General features: G+C 55.6%; 2 protein-coding genes across 8 annotated transcripts in view; one reads left to right on the top strand and one right to left on the bottom strand.

The window, feature by feature from the left end:
* Positions 1-14,888, top strand: part of WDR86 (WD repeat domain 86) — a 27,875-nt gene extending 12,987 nt beyond the window's left edge. For 3 of the 5 annotated variants that reach the window (XM_057304239.1, XM_057304236.1, XM_057304237.1), the window contains exons 4-7: positions 855-1,269; positions 4,622-4,757; positions 7,591-7,694; positions 7,895-8,154. In XM_057304239.1, coding sequence (XP_057160222.1) covers positions 855-1,269; positions 4,622-4,757; positions 7,591-7,694; positions 7,895-8,065 — 826 coding nt within the window. In that variant the 3' untranslated portion in view covers positions 8,066-8,154. Of the gene's footprint in view, positions 1-854; positions 1,270-4,621; positions 4,758-7,590; positions 7,695-7,894; positions 8,155-9,012; positions 9,182-12,484 lie in introns of those variants that run through there. The other 2 variants (XR_008956336.1, XM_057304238.1) reach the window with 2 other exon arrangements.
* Positions 12,345-21,704, bottom strand: part of NUB1 (negative regulator of ubiquitin like proteins 1) — a 26,254-nt gene continuing 16,894 nt past the window's right edge. For all 3 annotated transcript variants that reach the window (XM_026479178.4, XM_057304235.1, XM_057304234.1), the window contains exons 9-15: positions 19,212-19,398; positions 18,421-18,528; positions 17,479-17,631; positions 15,152-15,298; positions 13,642-13,737; positions 12,787-12,964; positions 12,345-12,585 (exon numbers count right to left, since the gene is read on the bottom strand). In XM_026479178.4, coding sequence (XP_026334963.1) covers positions 12,407-12,585; positions 12,787-12,964; positions 13,642-13,737; positions 15,152-15,298; positions 17,479-17,631; positions 18,421-18,528; positions 19,212-19,398 — 1,048 coding nt within the window. In that variant the 3' untranslated portion in view covers positions 12,345-12,406. The remainder of the gene's footprint in view (positions 12,586-12,786; positions 12,965-13,641; positions 13,738-15,151; positions 15,299-17,478; positions 17,632-18,420; positions 18,529-19,211; positions 19,399-21,704) is intronic.

Below are 21,704 nucleotides of genomic sequence, written 5' to 3'. Positions count from 1 at the left end.
ACTGTATGGCATGACTAAGGAGCTGTGCTCACAGCTGCCACATCCCTGAGGCCGGGATGTGCAAGTCACTTCAGAGCCCGGCCGGGTGTGTGAGTTCTGGGGGGCATGGACCATGCCTTCTCATGCCAGGCCAGACCAGGCAGGGCTCAGGCCCCCAGAACATCACCTGTGGTGACACGTGGTGTCACGTGGTCACTTTCCCTTACACATACGCATGTCGTAAAAACTGTCCGTACGGGGAGTTAGGGAAGAAGGGGGTCCGAAGCAGCATGCATATCCGGCGGTTGGCCCCCTAACTGCCTGTGGGAAGTGAGCCGTGCAGAGGTGAGCCGCGCAGAGGTGAGCTGTGTGGGCAGCGAGCAGGCCAGGGAAGCGCCAGGCGCCTCTGACACCAAGATGCAGGGTCCCGACTGCTCTGTCCTCACACTTGGGACACTGGCCCGTTCCAGCTCCCCCTCTGCTGCTCCCCTTTGTGGGCTCCTCTCAGGTTGGGGGGGGGCCTGGGGCTTCTTAATAAGGGTGTGTGAACAGAGCCTTGACATTATGCAGAGTTCTGTACTGAAGACAAACGTGTATTTTCTGGGGAGAAGTTCTTAACATTCATCAAAATGGGACTAAGAATCATGAATATTTGCTCCTCGGGAGGCCTCTCCTCCCCCCATGGGTGTGAACAGAACCCCGTTCCTCCCACACAAAGTTCCCTGGGTTCACTGAACACAGAGGACACCAGGGCCTCCGAGACGGCCTGCTACACACCCTTGTGTGGTCTGACCCCTGCCCCAACCCCTGCGTGGTCTGACCTCTGCCCCGACCCCTGCGTGGTCTGACCCCTGCCCTCTCCCTCTTCCCACCAGGATCCTGGTCGCCAACAACCAGCTCTTCAGCAGCTCCTACGACCGCACGGCTCGAGCCTGGAGCGTGGACAAGGGGCAGGTGTCCCAGGAGTTCCGGGGCCACCGCAACTGTGTGCTGACCCTAGCCTACTCCGCGCCCTGGGACCTGCCCGGGGCTCCCTGCGCTGAAGAAGTTGGCGGGCTCCTGGTGACGGGCAGCACGGACGGCACGGCCAAGGTGTGGCAGGTGGCCAGCGGCTGCTGCCACCAGACGCTGCGGGGCCACACGGGAGCCGTGCTCTGCCTTGTGCTGGACACGCCCAGTCACACTGCCTTCACCGGCAGCACCGACGCCACCATCCGTGCCTGGGACATCCTGAGCGGGGAGCAGCTGCGGGTGTTCAGGGAGCACCAGGGCTCTGTCATCTGTCTGGAGGTGAGCTCCGCCTGGCCCTCGCCAGGGAGGCCCCCGGGTCGTCCTCTGAGCCACCACCCTCCCCTGTGTACTTGTTAGCTTGGGCTGTGTAACAGAGTACCGCAGACGGACGGCTTCCACGACGGAGGCGGGTCGTCTCGCCGCCCTGGAGGCTTCGAGTCCAAGACCCAGGTGTTGGCTCGTAGCTGGACATCTTCTCCCTGGGTCCTCACGTGGTCGTCCCTCTGCTTCCAAACGTCCCCTTCCTATAAGGACACCAGTCCTACTGGGTTAGGTTCCGCCCCAATGACCTCATTTTAACTTAACTACCTCCTTGAAGACCCTGTCTCCAAATACACTCACAGAAACAAGGGTTAAGGCTATTGTCAGCATAGGAATTTTGGTTTGTTTACAGGTTGAGGATTATGTCTACCCAGAAACCCTGGTCCATAATTCCTAAATCCAAAATTCCACAATATGAAGGTTTTGTTCTGTTTTGTTTTTTTCTTTAAGGCTTGGCACCAAGACTCCCTTGGCAGCAAAGCCTGGCCCGCACAGATAGGAGGCTAGCTGGAGCTCACTCTACCCCACTTCCTGGGAATATGAATTCCTTTGCTGTAGAAACATGAGCGTGTTGCTAAAATCCAAACACTCCTGAAATACATCTGGCCCCAAGACTTTGGGTCAGGGATTCTGAGTGTGAAATCACGCCCACCCCGGTGGTCGTGAGGATTTCATGAACTGGTGCTGGGCGGGGCCCAGACGTGCCCCGCGTGGGTGCCGGGCAGCTTGTGCCGTTGTGGGCACCTAGCAGATTCGCTGCCCGTGCTTACCTTTCTCACTTTACACATGAGAAGACAGAGGCTCCGAGAGGGTAAGCCACTTGTCCAGGGTCTCACAGCTGGTCAGGGGCAGAGACAGACTGGAACCGGGACTGAACATGTAACCAACAGCTTATTTGTTTGTTAAGATTTTATTCATTTATTTGAGAGAGAGTGAGAGAGAGCACCAGAGCAGGGTGAGGGGCAGAGGGAGAAGCAGACTCCCCGCTGAGCAGGGAGCCTAACATGGGGCTTGATCCTGGGACTCCGGGATCATGACCTGAGCTGAAGGCCAACACTTAACCGACTGAGCCACCCAGGCGCCCCTGACCAGCAGCTTATAAAGGTGTGGTGGGGCCTGTGCCTTGCCAGACTGGGGGAGCCTCTTCTGTCGGTCTTACTCCGGAGGCGGGCTGTCCGGAGCCCAGCTATGCTCTGCAGCCAGGCCCAGCGGCTTCATTCCCTGCCTGAGCGCACCTGCTGCTGTGAGCTGAGCGGGGAGAGGCCCGCACCCCGGGGGCCTCCACAGCAGAGCCACAGGCCTGCCTGCCTGGGCCTGCCATCTACTTGGATGGATCACGTAGCAGGGAGATGGCCCCCAGCCCCGTCCCCTCAGAGCTGTCTTGGCTGGGGGAAGTGTTGCAGGCCCTGTCCTTTGTGACATGCCCCTGTCAGGGTCTGTCTGCTTCCCCATGTGCCTTGGGCCTCCTCTGGCCTCCCGAGCTGCCCGGCTCTGCCCCATGGACGTCCCTCTCAGGAAGGCAGCCAAAGTGAACAGTGAGGTCTTAGGCAGCCAAGGACAACACGCTTGGAGCATTTCCTGGGCCTCCGGACTCTTGTACTTTGGATCGTGCAGCTTGGTCACTTTCAAACACAATGTGACAGCCCCACGTTGTTGGGACACTCTGCGTGGGGAGCAGGTGGCGTCATCCCCTCGCTGCAGCAGCCGTCGAAGCTCAGTGCCTCCCTTGGCTGGCTGAGCGGTGTGGAGGTGCCCAGTGGCCCCCAGGGGCCTCCAGCCCGCAGCCTACACACACCAGCTCCCTTAATTCCAGGTCCGTGAGTCTCAGTGCGCGTTTAGGAAGTGGAGCCACTGGAGGCCTGGGGCTGCCTCGGGAGCGACGGCTCACGGGGACGGTCAGGACACACAGGGCATGGGGCAGACACCGGGGCAGGAGGCTGTACGTGTTCCCCGGGATCCCACTGTCTGTGCCGTCGTGAATGGCCCAAAGCCAAGTGTGACCCGTGCTGTGGCTGGGGTGGAAACGTAATCCGGACTAGTCAGAGTCCCCGTCCTCTGGGATTTAAACTGGGAAATTACAGGGGGAAACTGGGTCAGCCGCGGGAACCGGAGTGGAAAGGGGCCCAGAGTGTGGCTGTCATTGGGCAAGTGCGTGCTCGAGCTAGGAGGGCCCTGGCCGTGCTAAGGATGCCGGTGGCCGGTACTCGCTCCAGGCCTGCTGCCGGCTGCCCCAGCAGAGGGGCCTCCTCTTTCCGAAGCCTCCAGGGGTTCCTGGGCCCCGGCTCTGGCACGAATGGCTCTCTCCAGGGCTCACAGCTGCCCTCCCCGCCCGACTTCTGGTTCTCCTCTGCATCCCTGCTAACTAGAACTGCTGGGTGGCGGCTCTCTTGGCTGCATGGGGATTTTGTCTAGAGGACTGTGCAGAGTTATTTTAAGTCTTTGCACTTCCCTTGGGCTAGGACACTGTCTATCTTGGCAAGGGGTGCTCCTGTGAGGGGCCTCCCCAGCCCCATCCCTTCCCTACCAGGCCCTTGCCTTCTTCCCTCCTGCTTGGTAGAGCAGGGGTGTGAATGCCACGCTGGTCAGCTGGGGCAGGCGGGAAGTGGGGGAGCCTGTCTCCAGGGCTCCTCCCTGCCCCCCAGGGCAGCCCCGGGAGCAGGAGTTTCAGGACCCGAGGACAGCCCCTGGCTGTCCAGCTTTGGTCCTAGCACCGATCTCCCTCAGACACACTGCAGCCAGTCAGGTTGCTTCTAGACCTTTCTTTTTCCTATCTGCACCTCTGTGAGCAAACGTCCAGAGTGAAAGCCCTGCCGCGGGAGCCCTCTCCTCAGCCGGGACAGTCGAGGGAACAGCTGGCGCGGCTGGTCGGTAGCTACAGGTGGACTGACGGGAACCTTTCAGGCACGGCTGTTCCTCAGCAGGAGCTGCAGACGAGAGACACCTGACAACAAGAGCAACACGGGCGAACCTTCCATGGGCCTTGCTCCTGGCGGGCTGAGCGCTGCTCGGGCCTTCTCTGCGCCCCCTCCCCCGCCCCCCGGTTAGGCACTGGCAGGATGCCTGTCTACGCTCAGCAGCAGGGGAACAGTCAGTGGCGTGGCCGAGGGCAAAGTGACAAGATTCTTGGGTGCTGGATCAGGCAGTGGGGTGGGTCCCCACCCGCAGGGGCAGTTCCTGCTGGTCCACGGTTTCCAGTGAGACCTGCACGTGCCCCTCCCCCCGTCACACAGCGAGGTCTGGAGGGGGCCCTGCGTCACCTGCTGCGGCCAGCGGCACCAGAGTCCAGCTCCCCTCCCTCCTCCTCCCCCAGCTCGTGAACCGGCACGTGTACTCGGGCAGCGCCGACAGGACGGTCAAGTGCTGGCTGGCAGACACGGGGGAGCGCGTGCGCACGTTTGCAGCCCACCGACACAGCGTGAGCGCCCTCAAATACCACGCAGGCACCCGTAAGTGACTCCTGCCCCGGCTGGCCCCACGCTGCCCTTCACTGCTCGCCCCCACCAAGTCCTCCCGCACGCAGGGCCTCTGCGCTCCGCTTCTTACTCAGCTGTACCCTCCTGAGCCTCAGCGGCCATTGGGCGGTCAGCAGCCGAGCCCGCTCCACGCACGTGTGCCTCTAGGGTTACTTACAAAGAAGGTCCAAACAAGGGTGTGGGGCCTCCTCCCCAGCTTCTCCCCACAAGAACGCGCAGCAGCCTGAATGTTCAGGAGTCCCGGGGTTCAGAACGTTGTCTTACAGACACATTCCAGTTCTTGAAATGAGACCGTGCGGCACTGACTTCTGCCAGAATGGAGGGCCACGTGGGTTTGGCTTCACCTAGCATTAAGTTGATAAGAGAAAGCCCAGATAACAGTGCTTTAAATGAAATGGTGGTTTATTTTCTCAGGTAGAATTTCTGAGGCGCAGTCTAGGTGGGAATGGATGGTTCCACTAAATTATCAGGCACCCAGTTTTCTTTGATCACGCTGCTTCAGCACCCTTAGCACATGTTTCCTATCTATTAGGGGGCCTCATAGTTAAGACAGCTGCTGGAGCTCCAGCCATCGTGCCACGTTTTAGGCAGACAGGACGAAGAGGGAAGGGCAAAAGGATGTGTCTCTTAGCTGAGTGGGTCTCTTTAAAGATATTTCTTGGAAACCCTACCCAAAGACTTTGCATACGTTTCTTTGACCACTGCCTACAAGAGGGACTGAATAATGAAATCTCTTATCTGGGAATATTGCTGCCAGAATTAATCAGGTTATTTTGGAAAGAAAGAAGGGCAGAATGGCTTATTGGGTAGGCAACAAGCTGTCTGTCCCACAGGTCTCAAACTGACACATCTGAGCTTTGCTGGCTCTGTCCTGTAGGCCTGGCTCATGTTCACACCCCAGACACACCCAGAAGACACTGTTCCAGGAAGCACCCCCCCCACACACACCTCACCATACCTACATGGGGGTGGAGCTCCCAGGTTCCTGAACATCTCTTTCCCAAAACTGTCCCCAGCATCGCTTTACCATCAGCCTCCCTCATCCCCTCTCTGTTTTCTCTCTCTCACATAACACACTGAGGGAGCAGATGGGTGGGGGGAGTCACAGCAGATAATTCAAGTTGACTTTACAGCACAGGTGTTAGATGAAGACAGAATGTGGATCTCTGAAAATAGAGCCTGAGATACCCTCGGGATTTAGGTGTCTGACACGGGAAAATTATTTTTTCCTTCTTCTTGGGTCCAAGCCTGTAAGTGTGATTATGGCTCTGCTCCCAAGCCAGGACCTCTAATTTAAAGAGTTTAAAGCCGCCCAGGGCGCCTCCCCTTGGCAGCAGCTGGGAGGGACCCCACCTGCTGCTCACTATTAAGGAAATCTGTCCGTGGTCTTTGCCAACAGGCTGCAGGGTGTTCCTGACCCTCCTCCCATCCACAGGATGCCCAGCAGCCACACTGGGTTGGGGTAGGGGAAGCAGGAAAGGGACAGAAGAGACCCAGGAATGAAACTTGCCCTCTAGAGCCACAGTCACCAGCAGCTTTAGCGGCAGGGCTGGAAATAGGCAGGTGAAGCAGCAAGTGGGGTAAGGAAGAGCTGCCTGAGTCTGGGGCTCCCCGCGGCTTGCCCAGGCTGTGGGTGGGCGTGGCAGATGCTGTGGATACCGCAGTTGGGGTTCTCAGGTCCTCTCCCCTAGAGGGTTTTCCCATGAGGAGCAGGTCGGAGGAGGGCTGGGAGCTGACACCCACAAGAGAGGCCCTCAACTAATGACTTACCCCCCACCTCCCAGGGGGCACAGCTCTGAGCTTTGGTCTGCACCTTCTCCAAGGGGCCCCCTGCAGTCACCTGCTAATACACCTGTATGGACATCCTTCCTTCCTGTTTCTCTCCCCGCTTCGTGGAATGCCCTGCCAAATGAAGTGTTTGCACTCAAATCCTAGCGTCAGTGTCAGCTTCCGGGAGAGCCCAGGCCAGGACCATAAGTAAACCACAGAGTTCTGGTCAGTGTTCTCAGTGTGGTCCCTGAGCAGCAGCAGCACCCCCCCCCCCAACTGGTTAGACATGCACGCTCTCAGGCCCCGCCCCAGACCTCCTAAGACAGAAACTCAGGTGGGCTCAGCAATCTGCCTTAACCGCCCTCCAGGTGACCCGGGTGCTCACTGGAGCCAGAACTCTTGAACTAAGTTCTAATATAGGAAAAGGCGCAAGGAAGGCTGAATCCCAGGACTCCCCCAGGAGAGCTGGGCAGGGGCGCTCCAGCGAACGCCAGAGGGTCTCGGCTCTGTTGGAGGGCCAGACAGAGGAGGAACGGATTTCTGGTTGGTCCTTGCTCCAGGAGGCTGCTCAGATGATGGGGGGTGGATGACCTCATCCCCACCCCCACCCCCAGACAGGGGCTTTAGAGCAGGGAAGCCAGGCCTCACCAAAGGCTTTCACCAACGGTCTCAGAGCGGGGACCTGGCCCGAGGTGGTACTCAGGAGGGACAGGAGCCCCGGAGGGGGCCGCGCAGGCAGGCCCTGCAGCCCAAGGCAGCTTCAGCAGCCGCAGTCCGCAGAACATGGGAAGTGGGGTAGTATACCCCCGCCCCCGCGTTCCCAGGCACGCAGCAGGAAAAGGAAGGTGGGGGCTCCTTCCTTGCCAGGGGCTCCTGCTAGTTCCCATTTGAACCTAATGACCTCCGGGTGAGGCGGGCGGATGGGTCCCGGTCACTTCCGGGCCTGCCCCGCCGCGCCCCCGCCCCCTGCGCCGCGGCGTCCTGGAGAAGGCGGCGGCTCCCGGGCGGGAGGCCCAGCGGCGCCCTGTGTTCACAGTGTTCACGGGCAGCGGGGACGCCCGCGCGCGCGCCTTCGACGCCCAGTCCGGAGCGCTGCAGAGGGTGTTCCGCGGTCACGCCTTCGTCATCAACTGCATCCAGGTAGGCGCTCCCGCCCGGCTCCTGGGCTCTGCCTCGGCGGGGAGGGGAAGGCCGCCCCCGGCACCCCGAGACCGGGCTCCCCCGGCGGAGAGGCCACCGACAGTTGGCTAGGTAGGTGCCGTTCGCGCCGACAAAGCGGAGGGGAGCGCGGCCGGGGGGGCCTTCGCAGCGCCGTCCCACGCGCCGCCCCGCGCCCGCAGGTGCACGAACAGGTGCTCTACACGGCCTCGCACGACGGCGCGCTGCGCCTCTGGGACGTGCGCGGCCTCCCGTGCGCCCCGCCGCCGCGCCCCGCCGCCCCAGCGCGCAGCCGCTCCCGCCTCTTCAGCAACAAGGTGGGCTGTGCCGCCGAGCCTCTGCCGCCCGCCTGAGCGCCCCGAGACCGCCCCCCGCCGGCCGCCCCGCCCCGGGCAGTGGGCTCTGCCTGTCCTCGGTGTCCGTGGACTCCTGAAGCCCCCTCCCGTCCCGTGCAGGGCGACCGTGCTCGCCGTGGGGGACCACGTCTCCGTCCCCACCCCCTACAGACCGACCCCCCCCTCCCCGGGAGTCGGCCCTGCACTCAGGTCTGCACCTGGCCCAGCGGGACCCTCCCGACCCAGGGTGTGCGGCCCCACAACCCCCAGAGCCTGAGGTCCCCAGAAGCCAAGCCCGTCCTGAGGGGAAACGGGATTTCTTCAAAGGCAGCCCAGCCGCAGTTGTCATGAGTTTGGCAAATTGTCTTGAGGACACTAGTGAAGAACCGAAATACACGTTCTTCCAAGTGCTCTGGAATATGTCTTTTGTTCTGCAAACTCTCAGCTTCCGGTCACAGGGTAGAGGGGTTCCCGGAACCGGGGGGGGGGGGGGGGGGGGGAGACTTCACACACCTGCCTGGGCCTGCCCCAACTCGAGGGGAAGTGAGGGGCTGCGGCCTGGTGACCGCTACAGTGTCACTCGTGCAGGGAGTGGCCACGGGAGAGGCTGGGGAGCAAGGCACCGGCCCTTCAGCCTGTCTGGGTGACGATGGGGATCTGTCACCCCTGCTTCGGAGCTCCGGAGTCTGCATGAATCGAGGAGGGCTCTCCCCTCGGGTCTGGGTCTGGAGTAGGAAGGGCCGGGCGGCAACCTCCGGCCCGCGTGCGTAGGAGCCAGCCCCGCGCTGGGCACGGTGAAAGCGTGGGACGTCGCTCAGGGGAGCAGCTGGAGTTCTCGCCGGGAGGGGCTTCATGGGGAAGTGGGGCCCCGGGCTCCGGAGAGGCCCGAGGGGAGTCGCCCCCAGCTGCACTTCTCATCACCGGAAGGGGGCGCTCTACCAGCCCTCGGCTCTATCGGGGTGCAGGAGAAGCTGCTTGGCAGTGTCTGCGGTTGAGAGCTCAGCATCCCGCCGAGGTCGGGAGCCTCCGGTGCAGAGGAGCGGGCACTGCACTGCGTTAATGCAGGAGCTGTTTCATCAGGCAGATGCGCTGCAGGACCCGCGCTCCCCAGGTGGCCAGGTCCAGGCCTGACAGGTGCGTCCCTCCCCCTCAGGCCCATGAATAGGTACAGGATTGGCACCTGGGGCAGTAGGAAGGACGCGTACCTTTGTGACTGTGCTTTTTTTTTTCTTTTTTAAGATTTTATTTATTTATTTGACAGAGATAGAGACAGCCAGTGAGAGAGGGAACACAAGCAGGGGGAGTGGGAGAGGAAGAAGCAGGCTCATAGCGGAGGAGCCTGATGTGGGGCTCGATCCCATAACGCGGGGATCACGCCCTGAGCCGAAGGCAGACGCTTTACCGCTCTGCCACCCAGGCGCCCCAAGTGCTTTAGGCCACACCCCCAAGCCCTGGGAACCCCGGGGCCCACCCAGGAAAACAGGCTGGCTGGTGAGAGGCACGCGGGGCAGCATCGCGCGGCGTTCTTTGGCTGGGCCTCCAGGCCCGAGGTACCAGTGCGGCCGGCTGTGTCTGGGGGCGCCGGCTGCAGGGGCATGCCCACCACCAGGGCTTCCCGGGAGCTGAGCTGCATTTCAGGGAGGGCCGGCAGAGCGGCTGCCTGGAGTACCTGCGCCAGGATTCCCGCTGGGCCGAGAGGCCGCTAGAGTAACCAGACGCCCACGGACGCTCACAGCCCACACAGAGTTCCTGTCTCTACAGCTTTTGCTCCTGCGTCACCTCAGATCCCCCATCTCATCCAACCACAACAGAGACTAAAACACACGGGCTAGGATACACCCGGGGAAACAGCCCCGGGTGCGGAGCATAACACAGGAGCTGGGGCAGATTTGTTTTCCCGCCTGCCTCTCCTGGAGAGTAGGAAATGGAAAGGGGGGGGGGGCGGACAGGGGGGTTGTATTTATATAGCAGACTATATTTGGGTAATTTTTATTTCTACAACACACAAGGCTTTGTTAGATATTGAGGATGTAAAGATCAGATGACCAGGTATTCTTTGCCCTTGATAAATACGGATGAATGGGGGGGGGGGACAAAGTACTTATGGACATATGGGTAGGAAACGGGCAGAAGTGTCATCAAAGCCAAGAGCAGACAGAATTTCACAAGAGAAGGATCAGCATCAGATGTGAAGAGTGCAGACACCCGCGTCCCACTCCTGCTCGGAGTTCTCTAAAGGCCTGGGTACTCGGCCCTTCCAATCTAGACGCCCTGCCTTTCAGGGTGCACTGTAGTTGGACTTGGCAGTCCTTCCCACCTCAGCCTCTGTCCCACCCCACCCTCTGGTGGGCCTAGAACCGCCGTGACCTCATGAATATGGCACACTTGGCCTGTCCTACACCGTTACCTCATTGGTCCCAGGTCTGGAATGTTCTCCTTTCTTCTCGGACTCTCCAAGGAGAGCCCCTCCAAGGCCCACCTCCTCTGTGACTCTTCCGGCCTCAGCACACTCCCGTTTACTTGGGGACAACATTTTCATCACAAATGCCCTTTGCTGCTTCTCTTGCCCTGCAGAGCTGGGAGTGGCACTCGGTCACAGCCTGTCTAGTTTCACACACCAGCTGGAGGCAAAGCCAGGACCAGAGCCTGTCTCCGGACTTGGGATGGGCAGCCCTCCTTACGTGAGAACTGGCTTCTCCATGTCTCTTCCTGAGCACTTGAAGTGACCTCAGAGCCCTGCCAGTGTGCTTCAGCTTTCTAATCTTTCTAGGACCATTAAGAATGCATCTGGGAAGCTAGAAGCCATGCCTGGCCCAAGGCCAGGACAGTAACTAGTTAGCCAGAAGCTGCAATTCAGGCCTGAAATCTGAGGATGACATGGTCCCAGTGAGGCTGAGAGACCCGCTCATCACCTCGGTTCAGCCACTTCAACACCAACAGCCAGACCCCCTCCCCTCCTGCGCAGGCTCCTTCCCCACCATCGGCTCCAGCTGCTTTCTCCGTTTTATCTTTTTATAAGACACCGATGCTGCTTTTGATTTCTTCACAGAATTCCATGTAAGCAACATCTTGAATCTAAACGAGGCTCCAGACCACCCATTCTCAATATTAGAACAGTTCAGGAGTTTGAGCAACTTACTGCAAAGTTAGGCTGACAAGTTTTTTGAATATATTTTCCACCTTTTATTTCCATCTGTATCATCCATTTTAAAAATGACAGAAAAGATTCCCACCCATTCAAACTGGACTGCTGTTCAAGCTTTATGAAAATGATTAGTGAAGAAGTCAAACATTTCAGCCAGCCCCGACAGCAGCAATGTGACCGTCTGCCCTCCGTCGCAGGAGCTTCCAGCGACTTCTGGAAGGGCAGGAAGAGGGGCAGGAACACATCTGGCACTCGATTCCGCACACTGCTGCTGCCAGCTGTGTCCTGGCTGGACCGGGCTTTCATTCATCACACAGCTCCAGAGGAACGGATGGCGTGGCGAGAGTGCTTATTTGGGCCATTAAGAGGCTAACTGCGTACCTTTAGAAACAGTCTGCTGTGACACAGGTGTACCAAAACCCCCCACAAATCCGGAGAAAATAGATCTTAATCTCTGATACCTGAGCGAGCAGTGAGTTTAATATGAGAGCACAGCATCTGAAAATGCTAATTAAAAATTAATCGCTTTGTTTAGCACTTAAGACTTTCCCATTTAATAAAAGATTTTATAAAGAATTTTGAACAGCTATACATTCTCAGCTTCAACCTTGAATTTCAAATACACGTTTTACTAAACTAAGCATGGAGCACTGACTTTCCCTCTGCCACAACTTGGTACGGCTGCCACGGCTCGTGCCTCATCTGTAGACCCCCCAAAGCGCGTGGAGTGGCTGACGGTTTAAAGGGTGTTTTCGGGATGGGCGGTGAGGCTGCAGCAAGAAGGGAGGAAGAGCTCGGCAGTGAGCTCACTTGTCGGAAGGGCAGCAGAGCGGGGCACAGTGAAGAGGAGCTGGGTCTGGATGCTTCCCCTCCCCATTAGCTCTTCCTGGAGACCTTCCCCGGGCCACCCTATTCTCCAGAAGTAAATGTCCTTCCCGTTTCGGGTAAAAGAAACCACGCGGGGAAGACCGGTGGGGCTGCAGCATCCGAAGGCAGCAGGGAAGAACAGATCAGGCCCAGGCCGCTCCCTCCCCGCCCTCCCCTGGCGCCCTCTCCCCTCCCGGCAGCCCCCGCCCCTACCGCCCCTTGGCCAAGGAGGAAGCACTCTCGCAGCAAATCAGATGAAAAGAAGGAAAAAAAAGAAGACCTGCATTTGATTTTTCATAATGATAGAATTTATAAGCAAAACCTCAGTACTTATTTCTGCTCATTATTCAGTTTTTCTTTGTTGCTGACTTTATATTTTCTACATAGGATAAGTACTCTGCAATAATAATTTCTTCATCTTCCAGAGTTGAGTCAAGATAATCTTCTTCGTGTTCTGGAATATCTTCCAATATTTCATTGACGGCTTCTGTCTCCATGTCTTCATCTGTTGAGGCACTGGAGGTACCTGCAACGGAGCGTGGTCACCGCTGAGTCGGGAGAACAGGAGGAGAAACACCGCAGAGAGACGGAGCTGACCCACGTCCCCCAGGCCCTCCCTGGCCACACCGCGCAGCCCAGCGCCTGCGTCCGGGAGGGCACCGCCTTCTCCCCGCGGCCGCTCTGGGTGAGCCGCTCCCCATCCAGTCTTCAGAGACCCCAGACCCACCTGCGGAATCGGAAGGGGATGTGGATGGCGTTGAAGATGAGTCCTCCACCACAAGCTGCAGGTCGGGAGGAAGACTTCCCCCGTTGTGGGCCAGGGTCTGAGCTGCCAGCTGCACGTTTCCTCTGAACACCCTCAAGGCAGCGTCGGCCGCCACCGCGTCGAAGCCCATGTACACCAGCTGGGGGAGAACGGGGGGGGTGACGGTGGCTGCGGCCCACAGGCCACGGCTACACTGTGCGGACCCACGTGCAGCACTTGTGTTCACGCCCGGCCAGGGAGGACAGCCTTACAGGGAGTACGTGTCTGCCCCCGGCGTGCACACGGCAGCGGCCTCCTGCCACACCACTATTGCCACAACAGGTGCACGGCGCCGCCGGGGAAGGACCGAGGAAGGAGGAGCCCGATGTGCCTGTGCCCGGTCCTCTCAGAAAGGCACGGGCTTGTGGGCCGATAGGACGTGCTAGTCCTGGTGACCAGGGCCTTCAGAAAGGCAGTCACAACGCACTCGGTGCGCCAGCGGGGGAGGGCAACGGGGACAGAGGCGCCACAGTGACACCCTTTTCGGTCACCGGCGGGGAGAGAAGCTGAAAGCAGCAGTGGTTGGGAGGTAAAGTACTGTTGCAAAGAGGAGAAAAGCCTACAGAAGGGACTTCCAGTTGCTCTCCGATTTCCTACTCTCGAAGGAAACACCTCCTGCTCCCCTTCCATCCATCACAACGGCCGCGGGCTTGGCCGGCCTGCTAGGGTGGACCTGAGTCACGCCTGGAGCCCTGTCCTGCTGCCCTGTCTCCTGGTCACCCTAACCACCCCCCACAAGCTGTACAGGTGGAGGGGCGCAAATACATTCTCCCTTACCTGGTCAATATTTTCCTGGGAAGGACTTTCTTGATGGTTGTTGGTTTCAGGGTCTGAATCATTTAACCACCACATCTGAGGATTACTGAGAAGAATCTAGAAACAGACAGGAATTTACTCACCACTCACACCTGCTCACCTACTCCGACTAAGCACCTACTTGGTGCTCGGCAGACAAGTGCAGGATGCTGTGGGGGGACCAGGCACAGGGTGCGAAGGAAGCAGAGAAAAGGGTCCCTGAGCCCAGGGGCGGGGTAGGGATGCCGGTGTTCGAAGAAGGCCTCCTGCAAAGGGGACATCTGAGTTGAGGTCTGGAGGAGGGGCAAGATGTGCCAGACGAAGGTCCCTTCTGAGGAAGCAGGAAGGGACAAGAGCCAGCGGCTGGAAAGAAACCAAGGAAACAGCCCTGGTGTCAGAGCTCAGCCTCTGGGGCGACAGGTCATGGAGGGCGATAAACAAAGGCTTCTCGGGCCCTGCAGGGCTGACCCGTGTCATTTCTCTTTGGAAAAGTGTCATGAGCTAGATTTAAAATGTCAGGGAGAGATGAGCTTTTTGACCCTTGATTTTCTATCACACAATACCTATTCTTAGCCTTCCAGACCCTCTGGGAATGTCCCCTTACGTTACTTCTAGACTGGTGGCACGTGGCACGGTGCCACTCGTGTAGTCAAACCTATGGCGGAGCCTCACCAGTCCCAGAACCTCCGTGCAGTCAGAACTTCCTGCCTTTATACTGTTCCGGCACAGGAAGCCAAGCTAGATACTCGAATCCATTTATAAATTATGTGTGTGTGTGCGTGTGCGTGTGTGCGTGTGTCTACATAAACGTTCACTTGTGGAAACATGAGGAATGGACCGGTTTTGAGAATAAAAGGCAAAAGCAGGGCAGGCTCCTCGCTGCCTGCACGATCCGGTAGGAACTCTTCAGCAGCGCAAACAAGGGGACACCTGCCCCCCGGCCCCGCAAGCACAGCCCCGGCAGCTCCCCAGGGCCCCTGCTTTGCGCCTCCACCCCCACGCTGCCCTGCGTCTGCCCGGACGGGCACCCCGTTTGCCTGGCCCACGTGTGATCCTCCACAACTTGGCTGCACCCTTGCCCCCACGTGCTGTGCTCCCACACGGTGGCCTTTCCTCCACTGTGTTGTCTCCCCAGTACTCTGGGGGCTCCGTGAGGCCAACATGCACTGACTGAATCAATAAACAATATTCAAACAAACCATTTAAATTAAAAGAAAACTACACTAAAACTTGCATCCCTGTTCTCTTCCTCCACATCACGGAAACCTTACGGAGCTCTGCCCTGTGGGCTCCTCCATCCTGGCTCTGTCACTGGGTTCGAGAACGAGAGGCTGACCCTTAGATCCAAACCGGGACTGAGGAGAAAGGCCCTGGCAGTGGGGCTCCGCGCACCATGGAAGGACACTGGAGAGAAGCCTAAGTGAAGGAGGGGCCCCTTGGCCCACAGGCACGGGCGCTCAGGGCAGGCTGGGGGGGGGGGGTGCGCTGCTACCTTCAGGGCTTCGTCCAGGTTCCCGCTGGCCTGATGCAGGGCCTGCTTGGCCGCGTGAGTAGAGTAGCCCATTCCTTTCAAAGAGTTGATGTTCTCCAGCCGGCGTCTTTTCTTCTCTTTTTCCTCTTTCCTTATTTGGGCCAATTCCTTTAGGAAGACAGCAAAGTCACAGAGTTGGGGATTGAGATTCTGTAAGAAGCCTGCTCAATGTGCTCTGTAGGATTCTTGGGTTGCCAGGCAAAGTGAAAAACAAAAGAAGGGGGATGAAGGGGATGAACCTCTCTCTGCATGTCTCGCCCAATCACCAGCACGAAGGCGGCAAGGACGGGGGCCCAGCGCCGCTCCTGGGGCAGGCCAGCGGGAGCCGGAGACCTCTGCCCAGGGCGGGAGGAGAGTGCCTCTCGGAAAGCACCACCCCACACCACAACAGGCCACGCAGAGCCAGGGAGCTCATCGCTGCCAGGCCAGAGAAGTGGACGGACCCTCTTCTAGGGAGGGGGTGCAGGAGCTGCCTGCATGGCTGGGAGGCCTTCTGGGCCCCCGGTTAATTCCCAGGGATTGTATTAAAATGTGGAGTCTGGTGGGGCTGGGGGGGCAGTGTCCTGGGTGATACCAAAGCCGCAGACCTACCCACCCCGCTCCAGGCAGCAGTGACTCAGGCCGCCTAGGCCCTGGGAGACTGTTTCAACCTCCAGAATGCTCCATGTCAGCAGACAAAGGTCATCTAATCCCACACTTCTCGACCCTGACTTTCAGAAGTGCCTTCTGTTGCTGCAAGAGTCTGAGAAGGGCTACAAAGAGTTCTAGCTGATTCTCTCCCACCCTAACCCCGATCAGGAGAGTTCAGAATTTGTTTTTAAAACAAATGTCATTTAAAAAAATGGATTTTGGGGGCGCCTGGGTGGCTCAGTTGGTTAAGTGTCTGACTCTTGATGTGGACTCAGGTCATGATCTCAGGGTCCCAACACCCTGGCCCCCACATCCCCACGCTGCCCTTGTCCTGCCCGCTACACAACCACACAGGCCGGTGAACTGATTCCATCCCACCTGCATTTCGACTTGGATTCGCACCTACCCGCCGCGTAAGCTGCCTTTCCCCTGCCCCACCCTCTGCTTCCAATTTCAGCTCTTCCATTTATAGTCCAGAAGAAACATGCGAACATTCACACACACAGAAAGGTGCTGCCGGCCAGCAGACACAGGACTCAGGCTTCATCTCACCCAGATCTGACACAAAGTCAGAGCCTCAAAGTACTGTTTCTTTAAGGACAAACGTCCAGGTCGCCCTCCTTTTAATCATGTAGAGACACAGGAGGAAAGTACTTTTTCTGATGTTTCCCTTTACACTAGAAACTGGACAAATAAAACAGACGGGGCGGAGGACAGGGGTCCTGCACTGGGCTACGCAGCAGAGGCAGTGCTGGAGACTTCTGTGATTGGAGTCTGCAGCTAGAAAGGACCTGTGAGAAAATCGATGCCGACTTCTCAGAGAACAACAGTGGCTCCGCTTCTCAGTAGCTCATCATCACCTCTCTCTGGACCTCAGCTCTTTTACTGTAAAATTAGCAATATTAGATATGGTAACATGCCCTCTGACTCCAAAATCTAAAGTTTTTAAACCTACTTATTTATAATTGTTTCAAATGACTGTAGTTTTGTACCTTTGCTTTCACATAATGTTAATTGTCCCTATGACCTGACTCATGTTTCTAGCTACGACGCCATCCCAAACTGTAACACTGGCTCCGTGGGAAAACAAAGCCCCATTTTTTTTTTTTTTAAAGATTTTATTTATTTATTTGACAGAGACAGAGACAGCCAGCGAGAGAGGGAACACAAGCAGGGGGAGTGGGAGAGGAAGAAGCAGGCTCATAGAGGAAGAGCCTGACGTGGGGCTCGATCCCAGATCGCTGGGATCACGCCCTGAGCCGTAGGCAGACGCTTAACCGCTGTGCCACCCAGGCGCCCCACAAAGCCCCCTTTAAAATGGTTTCCCGAAATCTACCCTGACGAAGAGAGGGAGGGAGGGAGGAGACACACACACAGGCTACTTGGGTAACGTCCTTACGAGCTACTGCCACCACAGCAGAACGGAAAACCAAGGAAACTGCGCCGCCTGACAAGTAATGCAATTAAAACGAATTTCTTCCGTTTCTTCCCGGTCTGAAGCATAAAGAGCTCCCTGTGATTATAACCACCACGGAACAATCTTTTTCTCTTCTTTCACACCCGAGAGCTATGGCATCTTGGAAATAGGCTTACTATTGCCTCAAGTTTCACCTACGCAAAGGCCGAGACCCAGTGTCGCCGAGACCACGTTACGGTACCTCTCTGCGGTTGGTAATGTGGGCTGCCGCGTGGTCCACGTTCCCGTCACACGCCCGCAGGCCGAGCCGGGCCTCCTGGGCGGTAAACCCCAACTGCAGCAAATTGTGAACTTTTGATGGATCAATATACAGCTCTTTAAAGAGCTGACGTGCCTACAGACAAGAAAAAAATACAAGAATCGTGTAACTTTAACAACGTTAAAGCTTAATACAAAGCTAAAACCTGAAAAATTAAGCTAGTACCCAATGTGAATTACGATGTGTCGGATTTTAGATAAAAACTCTGAACTCTGCTTATTACCAACTAGCTCAAAAAGAATACAGACACCACTCTGCCCGTGTGATGTATCATAACAGAACAGAAGGAAACAGGCTGAGTATTATGGGAGGGGCTGGTATCCACTATCTCTTCGGGTTTTGTAATCAAATCCCCTGAATCTGAGCTGTGCACATGGCATTTCTCATGGTCTCCTGCAACTGGGTGTAGCTACGTGGTGAAATCTAGGCCAGTGGCTAAATCTAGGCCAGTGGCTGCGGCAGGAGCAACAGCCCCAACTTCTGGTCCTTCCAGAGGTGACCCTGGACTCTCTTGCCCCCTCTGCTGGCTGGAAGAGGACTGACAGGAGCAACGGTGGCTGCCACACACAGGCTGGCCGGGCTGCTCCACTGACCCACCTGCTCAGCTCCACTCTGCTAGATGAGACGTGGAAACTGCCAGCCAATTAAAGCCAGTGTCTTTCTGAGGTGTCCTCATTACAGCATCTCACCCACACCCTAACAAATACAAGTATGGCGCTGGCGTGTGTGAGGCAGAGGGCACGGGGGACAGACGCATGTTCCTCCCTAGTCACAAAATACTGACTTTATGAAATACTGAATGTTTGGGGATGAAAAAAAAAGTAGGTGAAAATGGCTACGACTCTGGAGTATTCATTTTCTTACCTTGTTGAGATAGTCACGAGCCTCTTCGCCATTTCCACTGTGATAATTTCGGATACCTTGAAGCAAGTAAAGTCTTAAAAACAATACCTTCTCTTTCCCACAGTTCCCCTAAAATTATTGGGGGGAAAAAGGATAAAACTGTCTTATTTCTAATTACAGATCTGTAACATTCACACTTGTAATTCCTTCACCCCTACAGGGACAAAAGAGCATTCCTAAAATGTTTCTATCTTCCCTTACTGCTGAGGGCAAAAGTAAAGATCTCAGAGGACAAGGACATCCCCTGTCCCACAAGGAATGGTGCCAGAACACTGGTCTCCAGGTGCCCAGGACACTGGTCCTCTGGTCAGAAAGGAAGTGTACAAAAACCCAAACTAGGGATGTTTTATGCTGCCCTGAAATTTCCCAGCAGAATTCTAATTTGTGGAAATCACCATACAAAAATCCTTATTCATAGTGCTGGAGCTGTGACTCATTCATGTCAACTGTTACCATTCGAAACGTCTATTTTTTTCTGCATTAAATCTTCCATGAGACTCTACTGAACCTAGTCACCAGGCCGCTTGGTCAGGGTGATCATCGACGGGGTTCTGGGACTGGAAAACTGCGTTCCTCCAGCTAAACACTGCACAGACCAAAGTAACAGCCCAACTTGTAATACATGTCACAATCCCATTAGCGAAGAGCTTAACGAGAGCACCGAGCACACCACTGTCAAATCCCCTTCTGACAGCAGTCTAAAACGTTTAACAGGAATAAACTCAAATGGTAGAAAAATCCCAGTAACATACTTTTATGTGCACCAGTCTCTGATGGTTTTCTCCGTAACAGTTCTTAAAGCACTTCTGAGCCAGGTTTAATTTTTTCTCTGCGTCGTCCAGGCACTCCAGCTGCTCCAGGCGGAAGTAGCACCACACTATATCCAGCTGCAGGACCGCGTAGTTGTCCACCGTGTCCAGCAGCTCCCGGCAGCACTCGCTGGGGGGCGACAGGAAAGGGCATTGCAGCAAAGTCGCACTAAAACCTTCTTGTGAGTTAGCGGAAGGCTTTCCCCGGTTTCGCTGTGTTCCCAAAGACTGTTCCATGGCACACCCCCCAATGCTTACGAAGGGAGCTGTATTTATCATTGCGATCCTCCCAGTGGGAGAGAAGCAGTTAGGGCTCAGGAGTAGCAGTTTAATACCCCCTTCCCCCAGGGCACGCACACGCACGCGCACACACACACACACACACACACACACCCTTGCTACACAGGGAACAAGGTTCAAGCAGGAAGTGGAAATGGGGTCACCATGTCAGAAAACATGAGGTCAGCAAACATGAGGAGACCATGGCTTAAAGCAAAGGTTTCCAGCCCTGACTGAAAATCAGAATCACCTGGAAGTGAGGAATTTATTTTATTTTTTGGTTTGCACTGGTGCTGAGACCCCATCTACATCAAATTGTAACAGAAACCTCTGGAGACAGGGCCTGGATGTTGCATTTTGAAAATCTTTCCGGTTGATTCTAATGTGCAGCCGAAGTTGAGAACCAATGCTTTAAAGACACCCCCTGCCCCCAAATCACTACTTACTATGAATGCCCCAACTGACAAAAACAAGGCCTTCATGTCCAATCACAGTCAAGCTGGGGGGGAAAACAGTCCAGAAAATGGCAGGCTCTAAATGCTTAGCTGAGCTGGGGGCGCAGGTGCAGGCTAAATGCCGTCCCCAGCTCCAGATAAGGCAGAAGACAAGACGACGGAATGCTGGCAAAGATGGACATCAGGCTTATTTATTCTGCTTTTAAAATGTGATTCGCAGAAATTCATAATGCACACCTAGACCTCACGTCAGAACTTTGTCAACAAAAAGGGAAAACATTCAGAACAAACTTCGAAGGTCTTGCCTATTTGTTTCCATGGGTATTCTATTAAAGATAAGACTGCACTTGTGTAAAACCGCAAACCACACCCCCTCGAGCTTCCCGCCTTGCCTATCAAAATCTGCTCGGAAGAAACAAAGAAAAACCAAAGAAATGTTGTGATGGTGTCATTTACGCTGTGAGGCAGGAGTCTGCTGAGCGGGACAGTCTGCTGGGTGCGGGACAAATACACCAGAGCAGGCTTTTCAGTCATCTGTCCTATCTTTCTCTCACAGTCTCCACTCTTTGGGAAGGTTGTGTAAGGTGCCCACGACATGTGACACACACGCGCGCACACAGGTCCGCGCCTGGGCGGGGGGCACTGTCTCTGACCTGCCTGCTCAGCCTGGGAACTTGCCTCTGAGGAAGAGGAAAAACTCTGTGCACTGTGGTCTGACCTTACATTCTAGACTCCTGTTTCTGTGACAGAAGACAATCCTGCCGTCCCTAAGAAAGCAGGGGACATTTTGTCACAGTTTTCGATGCCCTGTGCGCACGGGCTCATTCGTGTTTAAAATGCATGAAAAGCAGTGACAGAAACTGCCTCATTTCAGGTAAAAATAGAACCATGTGTGCAAGTTCAGCCCAGAAGGAACGACTGTGCAGCACAAACGCAAGCACAGGTCTCAGACTAGCGAAGGACAGGTCATTCTTTTTGTTTCCAAAACAGCACTTTCTATTCAGATAGAGGCCTATAAAAGAGATCACAAAATCAATACTAACAGTTAATAATTTTGACACCGTTAGGCCTATATTTGAACCTGATCAAGTCACTCGGAAAAAACACATTTTTAAAGCCTTGTTTGTATAAAATTGTATCTTAGAGTATATTTTTATTAGTACTGCCTTGGCTTAGGGTAGCTTTCACACTCAAGGGTCAAGTTTTCATGTTAAAAACATTAATTAAAATAAATGAGCAACATCTATTTAAATAAAGCCTACTAAGCCTAGCTTTAGAAAAATTAAATCCCATTTGGGTTGAATCAGTTAACAGAAATGTACTCTATTTGCCTGATAAGTTTTAAATTTTTATGTAAAATAAAGATCATTTTCAAGAAAGGCAAGCTAAGCTTACGTATCTCCATGTTTTTTTCGGGGAACGTCGATTAACAAGTCAGTTTCAATCACTGGCTTAAAAGAACGGGATTACAGTGCACCTCAGTTGGTGTTTTCTTATTTCTTGTACTTGGGACTCATTACAGTTCTTTTATCTGGGGGTTTACAGTTTTCATCAAACTGGGAAAAATTCTGGCTGTTATTTCTTAAGATTTGTGGGGGCCCAGCTGCCTCCTCTCACAGGGACTACAATGATCCATGTACCGGGTCATCTGAAACTGCTTACAATGCTGGATGTTGTGTTCATCTTTTTTATGTTTCGACTT

Source organism: Ursus arctos, unplaced genomic scaffold, assembly GCF_023065955.2.
Source record: "Ursus arctos isolate Adak ecotype North America unplaced genomic scaffold, UrsArc2.0 scaffold_3, whole genome shotgun sequence".
Taxonomy (NCBI): domain Eukaryota; kingdom Metazoa; phylum Chordata; class Mammalia; order Carnivora; family Ursidae; genus Ursus; species Ursus arctos.
This window is presented reverse-complemented; position numbering and strand designations above follow the sequence as displayed.